The following is a 12307-nucleotide window of genomic DNA, read 5'->3' as shown; positions in this document are numbered from 1 at the left end:
ACGTGACAGTAAAGCATGTTTTTACTGTCCAGTGCATCACATGCATTTTATTTGATTTCTTTCTTTTTGTTTGTTTGTTTTTTTGAGCTGGCAATAACTATTCAACAAATCTCTCTTCCTCCGACACCCTCCCTTTGACCAACAAAGAATTACGTCACCCTTGGACAAAATTGCATGACTCTTTCTTCCTTATCATTAGTTCAGCCACATTTCCAAACGTATTTGCGGATGTATAAAGTTGGAATCAGATATCCATTGTCAACAAGCACAATGTTGTGAGTTATGATGCTGATCAGCTGATGGAGTCCGATTCTAGAGTTCTCCATATTGCATGTGGTTTGGAATCTCATGAGGACAGCATTCTTCTATTTCCCATTCCTCATCATTTTGAGCCTGCAGGTCTCCCACCGTTTATTCCCTCAGCACCAAGCTTGGCTGACCTGAGGAATTTACGATCATCGGCTCAGCTTATTCGCACTTCACTGTAAAGCTGTCGTGGATTTACCACCACTCGTGTGTAACTAGTGTGATTAAAATGTAAAAGTTTGCAACGTTGCATCCGTCCTGGTTTCCCGTAGTTTGTTCCAACTTTGTCGTGAGCTGCCACTGCAATCTCTGGAAGGCGACAGGATGCCTGAGGGTTTTTAACTATTTTACCTTTTGAAAATGTTAGATATTTTGTTGATTGCTTCAATGAGATCTGGACTTCAAATGTATTCAGTACACGTTTGTTTTCACATTTTAATGTCATGATTGTATTCACATGAAGGAGACCAAGTAATTCAACAACAAATGGTGGAGACCGTGTTCTCAGCTGTCTCCCCTGGGACACACTAAGCCTGAAGAGTATGACAGTTTGACACTTTAATTTCCTTTCTGAGCAGTTAAACCTGATTTTTATTTTATTTTTTGCTTGAAGGAGGTGACGTGCGAGTTTGAAAAATCTGAGATTTAAACGTGCCGTTCTCTTTTGCTAAGGTTTGGGAAGAGCCGGGGTAATGAACAGCCAGCAGACAGAGTGGAAAGGAGGGCCTCCAGTAAATCTAAAGCTGAAGATGTTCAGGCATCCGAGGAGGAGACTCAGAGGATGAGGCTTGAACAAGAGAGGTGAGTGCTCAAAAAGAGTTCTGGCCAAGTCCCGCCTTAACAAAACACTGCTGAAATAGTTCAGAACAGAAACAGAAAACAAGTTTGTTGATGTTTGCTGCAAAGTGTTGAGATAATTCAACCACTCTCAAATTTAATAACAATAAAACACACCTACCTTAGCTTGACAAAAAGTTTTATAACAAGCGTTGAGGACTCAATGAGCTTTTGTTCATCTACAAAGTTTTGTCATTTTGTGACTTTGCCGTTTTCATTGTATTCTCATTCAAATTGTGTAGGTTGGTAAAAAAAACAACAGTACATGTTATTTATTGTGATTTATTGTTAATGTTATTATTATAATCGGATTAATTTTAATTTTGCATTCAGTGAATTACTGTTGATATGCTGAAATCAGAGGATTTGGACAATTTTCAAAAATGGCTCCATATGATTACTCTATTATTAACTAATTCAAACTCAAAAACGTATAATTATGTTTGTTAATACTTTGCCCTTCACTCCCAAAAACCTATTAATACGTTTTTTAATCATATTTTTATTTTTATGCTAGAGCATACAAAAGGCTTTAATGCAGCTTTTGACCTGAAGAGGTGGATTAAAGCAATGGTAGTTATTACAAAAAAACGGCCAGCAGGTGGCATTAGAGTATACAAGATCAACCATGGCCATGTTGCAACAAGCTCCTTTTCCCAGTGTTTTCAACAGATTTGTGAATAATGATGAACCTTAGCTATATTCTAATGCTAATTGCTGCAAAACGGAAACAGATACAAATATACTTTTTTTCCCTTATGGAAAAAGAGACTTTCTTTTGGTAGGTTCCATGTTTTTATAGCAATAGAACACAATATTCTGCGGGCCTTGCAAAATCTGTCAAAATCCAGTAAACCAGCTGGGAGCGAAGGGGGTTGCTTCAGTGAAAATGGCTGTGAGTGAATGAGTGAAAATATTTGTTGATGAATTTAAAAATAGATTATTTGTTGATTAATCGCTTAATTTTGACACCTCTAGTTCAGAGTCGCTCACCTAGTGGCGCTTGTCCATCCCAGTGGATTTGGCATGATGGAACGGTGCTCATCACGACAGCCAAATCAATGTGGCTCTGCATTTGTGTGGCGCTGCAGGCCGCTGGCATTGTTAATCGCCCGTCCCTTCATACTCAGTCATCTCGGCTTTGTGTTAGCGGACATTGGGGTGGTCGGGTGAGCCCTGTGGAATTCTCCAGCATGGGGGAACAATATTAATACGGGCTGAATGAAAAGACAGCTTGCTGCCTCATTGTTCTCCATCGACTAAATGAACTCAGCGATCAAACAGCCGCTGGTAATAACAGCTAATTGAATAGAAACAATAGGGCTTGATATCACTCCCTCTTTCGGAAAAATGCAGAGAAGGGTGGAAGGCCGTCAAATGGTGCGCACACACAACCTCACAAAGGCTCTCTTCTTCGCTGAAAGAAACATCTGGAGGCCTCGCTGAGAAAGTGCTCGCACTCTTCTCTCCGGCATTTGGCTCAAGGATGCAGTGAAGGTCCTCCCCGTTGCCAGTGCAACCCCCACTGGCCCAGGGCCGAACACATTTTCCTCAGTGCGCCCTGGAGGCTGCTCGCACCCGGAGAAGGAAGACGCTCCATCCAGGACTATCTCCTTTTGAGCACCTCCCAAAACGACTGTCATGCTAAGCAGCAAAATCAACACAGACGCACAGAGCGCAGGAGATAAGTGCCATTCCCTCCCCTAAAACGAAGACACGCCATTTAAATCCCCGACTGCTGTCACACAATTTCTTTGTCTTGCGCCACATTCTCATTCCCGCTCCGTTCTGCATGCGTGAGTGCCAGTCCCAGTTCCCTGCGCACGAGGCACACCCAATTCTTCTATTCTTTTGTACCTGCTCCCAAATCCTATCACTCAGCCAAGCCTGGATTGTCCCATGGTTAGTGGAAAAAGCCAATCCTGGGGGAAATCAGAGGGGCTAATAATAATCCCACCTGCCAAGACGTCCATATTGAAAGTATGCAAGTTCTGCTGGGGACAGGAATGTGAGCAAACCATTTTCAACACTTTAGATTGCTCACTATTTCGTAAAAAAATGTGTGGACTGAGCAAAAGTATGGATTTTTGAAAAAATATGAAATTCATCATTAGGGTTGTCCTGATCCGATCGACATGATCGGAAATCTGGGCCGATCATGTTATTTTCACCTGATCGGTATCGGTTAAAAAAAAAAAATCTGATTTGTTCATTGTTTCTTCATTTCTAAAGTCAATAATTACGTGTTTTAGTTCATATATATATATATATATATATATATATATATATATATATATATATATATATATATATTCGCTGTGTGGTGTGATTCCAAAACTCACGTGCTGGGTCAGTGCGCCTCGAATTCGGATTTATCAGCAGTGATTAAATTGAGTTGACACTTCTAAAATGAACTTCTGCGTGTTCCAACGAGCAGTCAACCAGGCTGGGCAGTCCAATGATTGTGACTTCATATGCTTGGTAGCATGAAGAATTATGATTCAGGGGCAACAAAATGGATTCCAACTCCTCTGATTGATGAATTAAATGCAAGCGCGAAAGGTGTCCCCCAAGGCTTGCATTGTATTTTACCAACCACTTTTGGACGAAAGGTGGTGAAATCATCTAAATCGTTGCACTCGGCAATACAATCAACTTGATGAAAGCGAGCAGTAGCATTTGTTATTTTTCAAAATTCTGGCACACGCTTTCTAACGGAGCTTATTAACTCTTTGGAGTGTCATCAAGGCAGGACTTGAGCCTGTGGGGTTTAGTCTGATCTCTATCTGCTCAGTCCAGCACCGGCAGCCGTCACTCTGGCCTCTTTTATGCGCGTGGACACGCTTATCTGATTGGTTCCTTTTAACAAGACTGTAGAGACAACGTGCTTTGTGGTTGGACCTTGTCCTGGGTTGGAAGAGCTGCCTTTTCTGCGGCTATCACCCGCGAGGGCCTTGAGGGAGAAAGGCAGAAAGAAAGAAAGCATGTGTGGTGTTGTTCAAGCCTCTATCAGTCTCTGACTTATCTGTGCACACGTTAGCCCTGAATCTATTTTTTCCGGGGCAAAGTGGGGGCACGTGAACGACAAGTTGACAATGTTCCCTCTTCATTTTATGCCTGAAGTGAGCTTACATGCTCTTGTCTTTCTCTGTGGCAGTTGATTATGATGTCCATGCTCTCTTATCTGCTCGGCTCTGCTTGGCTTCTAATCAGTGGCCAGCACTCCACTGTGACTCTCCTTGTCCCCGTTCCCTCCAGACCACCAAAGAGCATTTTCTCAGGCAGCGGCACATTCTTTTAATTTGGTATCTTTTTGCTGACTTTGGACCCCCCAAAAAAAAAACCTGACCAGTGTTTCCGATTAGTCAGCAATTCCCTTCTCACTTACAATGAATCTCGATGAGGTGTTTTTTTAACAGTAAAATGTTCCATCACAATTCTTCGTGTTGAATTAAGTACCAATACCAGTACTGTATCGTGAATTTTACATGGCAAAAATATTTCCGAATTCTGGCAAATTGGGAAAACATTAAGCGTTTATTCCTTCAAATATCTGAACACTGTTCCATTGTTCCACTCGGCTTCCGTCCTCAATTCTAATGTATGGGATGTTAAATATTCGATTTTGGTGCCCTAATACTTTTGTACAGTACTGGGCATACATAAAAGTATTAGTAGTGTTTAAATATGTAAAATAAATAAATAAATACATGAAATAAAATAAAATAATAAATACAAAAAAAAAGTATTTTTGTTTTATCAAAATATTCTAATTAGTATGTTTATAGTAATTGTTTAAATTAATACAAATAAATATAATTTGAAGTTGTTTCATCGTGAGCTATTATTCCACTGTATTTTTTACTGATGTTTGACGTTTTTACCATGGGATAGTTTCAGTGCCGGCCGGTATCGAGGTACTTGCAGGTACAGCCTCAAAGTCCACATTTTGGTATCATAGCAACCTAGGGCTGCTCAATTATGAAGAAAATATTAATCACAGTTATTTTGGTAATAATTCAAATCACGATTTGGACGATCATTTATGCTTTGGTACGAAACAAGAAAATGTTTACACGTAAAACTTATTAAGACAAATAAAATAATTTGAAACACTGTAATTATGCAAGTTTCAACAACATTTAATACATTAATTATTTTTAAATAAAAAAAGGTGCAAATGTATTAATTTAAACGACTCAAAATGAGGATTAATAATCTTGTTTTAACGATACTGCAGATTTTATAATTGTGGCGTGTAATAATTGAAATTGTAATTGAATTTCGATTAATTCCACAGCCCTATGACAACCCTTCATGCCACAAATAGAAAACTTTAATATCAGCCAGAACGAGAACAGTGCCTCTCACCTACATTGAAAATTAAAAAAGAAAAAGAAAATGCTTAAAGGCACACTGTTGCCTTGTGCAAATGGTCAATCCCTATTGCACAAAACATTAGTGTGCATAGTGGCCCCAATGTTATTATTTTAATTTCTAAGCTCCATGATTATTTTAGTATCCTATTTGAGTCTAAGTTCCATAAGTTCAAAGGAAGCGCGAACCGTCTGACGGGGAAGTGTGATTACGATCACAATTATTTTTGTGATTACAATTATAATGATTTTGATACCTAAGGCAAGTTAATGTGATTATGAAGACCCTGAAACCTGGACAATTACCTCTTATGATTGCATTATGCTATTATGGGCCAAGTGTCAACAGAAAAGATGGGCTATCTGGGAGTTTGTAATTCTGCACAGACAGCTGCAAGGAGTCATTTGCTGCACTTTGATTGAATTCAGATATACATACCCGCCCTCCATCTGCTCTTCACAACAATAGAACATGTTTTGATGAGGGTGCAGTGAAAAGAAAAATCTATTCAGTGCGGATGAGAAAGTCAAAGAGCAACGGCATTCTTTTTTCTTTTTCTTTTTCATCCACTGCGGGTAACAATGCATACTGAAAAGGCGGTCTTTCAAACTTCTAAAAGTGTTGACTTCAAAATAAAGTGCCCGGGAGTTGGCCATCCTCTGTCCCCTGCCTCACTCCTGTTTCCTTGATTAAACATTGACAAATGTCTGCTGGTTATTGTTGGCCCAAAGTAGCAATCTGGGGAATTTACCAGTCTACAGTAAAAGGTGTAACCTCACATGATGTAAGCTTTATGGAATATGCAATATCATCTTGTTTTCATAGTGGATTAGTAGTTGTACACTCAGCCAGACGTTTACACTTGCACAATCTAGATTATGAATTTACCAAGATGATGACGATGCTTGGTTTAAATTGACAAGGTCAGAAAGTATATCAAGTATTTATATACCAAATGTCATGTGAAGTGCAAAAATTGGACCCAAAAAACTGAGAACAGAGCTGGATACAGATGGCCTAAAAAAAAAAACACTTAACGAAGTCACTCAGTAAATCCAGCGAGGACCAAGTCCCATTCAATATGACAGCATAAAGGCCTATATGACAAAATAAGAGGACCATAACAACATAATGACCCCATGACCCAACCCAAAACACAGTCACAACAGCAATACAGTGGATTTAAAAAATCCACACACCCCTATTCAAATGTTAAACTGAAGTAATGTGTTTGCATAAGTGTGCACACCCCCTATAACAGCAGTTGTGACTGTTCAGACCACAAATCACATTCAACCTCATAAAGAAGTTAATTTGTGGTCAATCAGAAGCATTTTAAATGGTGGAAGTTGTGTGATAACTACTGTATTTTACATAAGTTTGGATGTGATTGGTTAATTCTGAAAAAGATACATCTCCAGTTTTAGGGTTTGCAACCACAATATAGTTTACTTCCCATTGAAAAGCTGATTTGTTTTAAACTAATTTGCTCCCAAAAACGTATAAAAAGAAATCTATTTTAAACATTGCCATGGTCCCAAAAACATATTTGTACGTTTTTGTTTTTGTTTTTAATGGGTTTTTTTTTATGCTAGAGCATACAGAACAGAAGGCTTTGGTGCAGCCTTTGACCTGAAGAAGTCGCTTAAAGCAATAGTAGTTATTACAAAAAATGGCCAACAGGTGGCAGCAGATTATAAGAGATCAACCAGGGCCATGTTGCAAAAGGGCTATTTTCCCCACTGTTTTAAACAGATTTGTGAATACTGATGAAACTTAGCTATATTCTAATGCTAATTGCTGCAAAACAGAAACAGATAGAAATATACTTTGTTCCTGATGAAAGAAGAGACTCTAATCTTTATTTTACTAGGTTACATGTTTTTATAGCAATAGAACAGAATAGTCTATGGACCTTGCAAAGTCCAGTAAAACAGATGGGAGTGAAGGGGGTTGCTTCAGTGAAAATGGCTGAGAGTGAATGAATGTTTCCATTTGAATTGTGTAAGGTATAAGTCACACATATTTTAGGGTGGAAAAAGTTTTGGGGAAAAATACATTCACCACAAAATCCTGACAATTGAACAGGGGTGTGTAGACTTTTAAAATCCAGTGTATTTATGTTATTCTGGTTTAGTTTGCAGTGATGTAAATGCTGCACTACAAAAGACAACCAATTAAGTTGGGCAGTATGACTGAAAGACTACAATCACATTTCTTGGAATCAATGAATTAATACAGTATTGTTTTATTGTTGTTTTTTAAAGCTATAGTGTCCTTAATTCTCACGTCTTTTATATGTCTTGGTCTAGTGACCCTTCTTATAATTGGTCTTTGCAAACATCGTGATGTGTTTAGTTTGGGCAGCAGTTCCCTCAGTGTGCACATGTTAAACCATGAAGTGATTAATAGACTTTATTATGGTACAAGTGTGGGGGTTGCCTCTGAGGAGTAATTGTGAGAATGAGAAGTTGTGTAGGCAGGTTGCCCAAGGTTTGCTTTCAGTAAAGGGTCAGAATCTTATGAATCAAATACTGCGGAAAAAAATATTTGATATGTCAATAAGTTTGTGAAACTGTGCAAGTGTTAACATTGTTTTAAATAATAGATGATTGTTCGCTCAGACTGCAATGAGCTGTTTACATGCACTAGTCAACTACTGACTTTTTTTTGGGGCTCCTTTTGCCAATAAAAGCTTAATATTTCTTTTTTTTGTCTTTTTTTACATGGGTTGTTATTGTTAATATAGTAATTACAGAAATGCCAAATCTTATGCAGGGACCATTGTATGTCAAACTTCAAAATTAATAAAAAAAAACACAATGATAATTATAATAATAATAATAATAAAATATAAATACTGACAGTGGGTGAAAATACTTTGGTATATTTGCCTTATTGATCTCCTCTTATTAAAGTACTCGGGGGGGAAGAAATTTAACGGACTTTTTTTTACACGAGGAGTTATTGTTAATGTCGTAATTACAAAAATAAATAGATAAAAAAAGACCCTGCTTTTTGTGTTCAAATTTAAATATATGATTGCCAAATTACAATCCTGAAAAAGCTGAATTTGCAAATGCCAAACCATATGCAGGGTCCATTGTATGTCAAATGTAAAAAAAAATAATAATAAACATAATAAATAAAACTACTACTACTAATAATAATGATAATAATACAAAAAATAAAAAATACTGACAGTGGGCGAAAATACTTTGGTATATTTGCTATTTTGACCCTTTCTTATTAAAATACTTAGAAAAAAATTTGACTTTTTTTTTACATGGAGACTTATTGTTAATGTATTAATTACAGGAATAAATAAATAGAAAATACCCTGCTTTTGTGTTCAAATTTAAATGTATTTTTGCCAAGTTACAATCCTGAAAAAGCTGAATTTGCAAATGCCAAACCATATGCATGGTCCATTGCATGTCAAACATTAAAATAAATAAATAAACATAATAATAATAATAATAAATAAATAAATACAAATACTGACAGTGGGCAAAAATACTTTGATATATTTGCTATTTTGATCCCCTCTTATTAAAGTACTCGGGAAAAAATTTCCCTGCAGGGAAGTCTCTTTGATTCTTGTGTCATCAGTCCAGGCAAGGCCATTATTTCATTACAAATGTCAACGTTGTCATTTTTATGAATCTGATTAGTTCATAAAACGCCAGAGGGTTGGGGCTCGGGTCCCCTCGGATTTCCATGAACCTCTGCTAACGTTATTTTCTCGTCCTTCCTGGCAGAGATCAGGCATCGCTTCAGCCAGATGGCAGGTGAAAGGGATTTGGGGAATAGTTTTTTCTAGCTTTGAGACATAGTTTATGTCCCTTCATAGTGTCCCCTGAACAGGTGTGCACACGAGTGCGCTGTTAGTTAATGATTTCCACATTGTACCTACACTGTGGTCATGTAGAACGTATATGTTAATGCACGGCAGATGACTGCATATCATGCGACATCACACCAGGCCTCCATCAAAATTTAATTCTGAGCAAATGGGTTGTGGGATGGCTCGAAATAAATAAGGCGGTCTATGAGTAGGATGTGGGAATTGGGTTAATCTGTCACTGAAAAATGGTGATTGTTTGAAATATGATTACTGTTATTAAAATACAGACATGGAGGACCGAGAAAGGCTGGAGGGGATTCAAGGCCTGTTTCAAACATGTCAATCATCTGCGAGCAGCCAGGGGGGAGGCGGGTCGGTGGATGTCAGAGGTCGTTTATGACCTAAGGTAATAGGGATGTGTTGCGCCAGTGGGAGGTAGCGCCCTTGTGTCCATTTGCGCAGATGTGTGCGCGACCCCACGACAGGGATGCCACATCTGGAACCGGTGAGCGGTCGGGTGGCTGCTGTTAAAATCCCTGCAGCCGGAGGTCAACCTTCACCCTGTTCCTCAAATGCCAGCTCTCCACACTTCCTTCATCGTTCTGTTAGCTGCTTACTATCACGTATCACATGTGCATTAGGGCTCCGTCCCAATCCCCTGTGGGTTGTGGTAGTTCACTGTGTTGTTACGCCACTGTACAAACTAATTTTTTTGCGCAACGTTCCTGACTTCAACCTCAAAATGTCATATGTCGGTAGTGCGGTTCACCGTGGATACCATGTACTAGAGATTAAGTGATTATGCAGGTATAGCCAGTAGATGTTACCAGTCTGTATATGTGCCAAGGTTATTTTAGTTAACAGAAACTAATTAAATAATTAACACAACAACAACAACAACAAATACGTTTCCGTTAATAAAATACAAACGAAAATGCTTTTAAAAAATGGAAACTAATTGAAAATATATTTTAGGATTGCAAAATTACTATAAATACAAAAAACTATGTTTAGTTAATTAATTAATAATAAAAAAATCCCCTTTTGCCTTTGTCAATTAATTTAATACATGACCCTCTGAGGTTGATTTTAAATGTATTGATTTTAACTTTAACTTTGTGTCGCTTAGAAACGAGGTCATCTCGCGGCCACCAATACGAAAGCGTCACCAGATGATGTCGCTCCTAGGCAACGAACTTGTGTTTTTTTTCTGGCTCAAATAGCTGCCTTGCTTTTGTCATTTAACTCAGCCTGAAACAGGATAGGCTACAAGTGCTCTCAAAATGATATATATATATTTTTTTATTTTATTTTATTTTTTTATGTAGTTCACAGTACAACTGGGTTTTCTGCTTTTTAACAGGAATCTTGTAAAAATAACTACATGATAAAAAAAAAAACTTAAAAAAAACAAGAACAAATACAAATAAAAACTAAAACAAAGCATTTTGGGGGGAAAAAACACAAACTAAAAAAAATAGCAACACTAATTAAAACTAACTAAATAAAACAAAACACTCAAAATGAAATAAAAACTATCTGCTTACTCTGGCTATTTCCATCAGGGCACAACATATTGTGTTTTATTGCTATAAAAACATGGAATCTACTAAAAGCGAGATTATAGTCTCTTCTTTCATCAGGAAAAAAAGTATATTTGTATCTATTTCCGTTTTGCAGCAATTAGAATTAGAATAAAGCTAAGTTTCATCATTATTCAGAAACATGTTGAAAACACTGGGAAAAAGAGCTTGTTGCAAAATGGCCCTGGCTAATCTCTTATACTCTGCTGCCACCTACTGGCTGTTTTTTTTGTAATAATTACCATTGCTTTAAATGATTTTGTCAAGTCAGAAGCTGTGTCAAAGCCTTCTGTATGCTCTAGCTATCCAAATTTTTTTTAACCATTTAAAAAAAAACTATAAATATGTTTTTGAGAGTGCAGGACAAAGTATTAAAAAACATTTGTATACATTTTTGGGTTTGAATGAGTTAAGTGATTATTCAGGTGTTAGTAAAAAAAAAACTAAACAAAACGCTGTTGTTCTCCCTAGGATCCAGGCCAAAATGCGTGAACTACGGGAGAAGCAGGCAAAGGAGCGGGAATATGCCGAAATCCAAGATATCATCGGCAACTCCACAATGAGCTCGGACGAAGAGCACACCTATGCTGGCATCGGATCTTGGGACTCGTCAGTGGACAGCAGCGGCTTGGAGCCTTACGGCACTCACCATCAGTACCATTTGCCTCAAGGTCCCCAGAACCCTCATCCATCTTCCAGTCTTCCCAAAAACAACCCAGATCTCGAGGCACTCTATGCTCAGGTGAACAAGCCTCGAAATGGACGCCCTGCATCTTCAGAAAGGCAAGTTGGACTACCTTTGTGCCTTTTGTTACACACTTTCGATTTACATGAATGAGAGTGATGGATAATTGAAGCTTCATGAAAGCTTCATGAAAGCTTCATGAAACGTGTGATATTTTTTTGACTCCTCTAGATGGCACTGTTGGTGTAAAGGTGCAATGGGAAAGTAATCAATATTCATTCCATTTAAACCAAGGGTATTATCTACAGGAGTAAAAAATAATAATAATCGCAAGTGGTTCATGAAGCTTCATTTTCCCATCACATGATTCAATGACATAAACTGTGTTGTGGTTGTATTTTCTCATTCTTCCGTCACGAAAAACAAATACTGCTCACTTGACAACCAGCCGAAAAAAACGCAGGAATAATTTATTTTAGCGTTAGAATGTAATTTCATGTCTTCCCCCCATCCTCATTATCCTTGGATCAGAGGTAATCCTCTCAGCCTTACACACTTTTTTTCCCCAGTCATGCTCTGTTTGAGTTCATCTTTGTTTCACTTATGGCTTCTATGTTGAGCAAAGATTATCTTGGTGTGCTTCCAATGCTGTGCAGAGTTGAAGTTGTGATG

At 37.9% G+C, this 12307-nt stretch overlaps 1 protein-coding gene across 1 annotated transcript in view; it reads left to right on the top strand.

Annotated features, from left to right (window-relative positions):
• Positions 1–12307, top strand: part of LOC147155715 (partitioning defective 3 homolog) — a 262547-nt gene that overhangs the window by 190932 nt on the left and 59308 nt on the right. Inside the window, exons 20-21 of the mRNA XM_086065957.1 lie at positions 979–1107; positions 11422–11733. Coding sequence (XP_085922083.1) covers positions 979–1107; positions 11422–11733 — 441 coding nt within the window. The remainder of the gene's footprint in view (positions 1–978; positions 1108–11421; positions 11734–12307) is intronic.

The sequence above is a fragment of the Leptonotus elevatus genome, chromosome 21 (genome assembly GCF_054856555.1).
Source record: "Leptonotus elevatus isolate MCC_2025b chromosome 21, RoL_Lele_1.0, whole genome shotgun sequence".
Taxonomy (NCBI): Eukaryota; Metazoa; Chordata; class Actinopteri; order Syngnathiformes; family Syngnathidae; genus Leptonotus; species Leptonotus elevatus.
The sequence above is the reverse complement of the archived record's forward strand: the minus strand, read 5'-3'. Positions and strand labels throughout refer to the sequence as shown.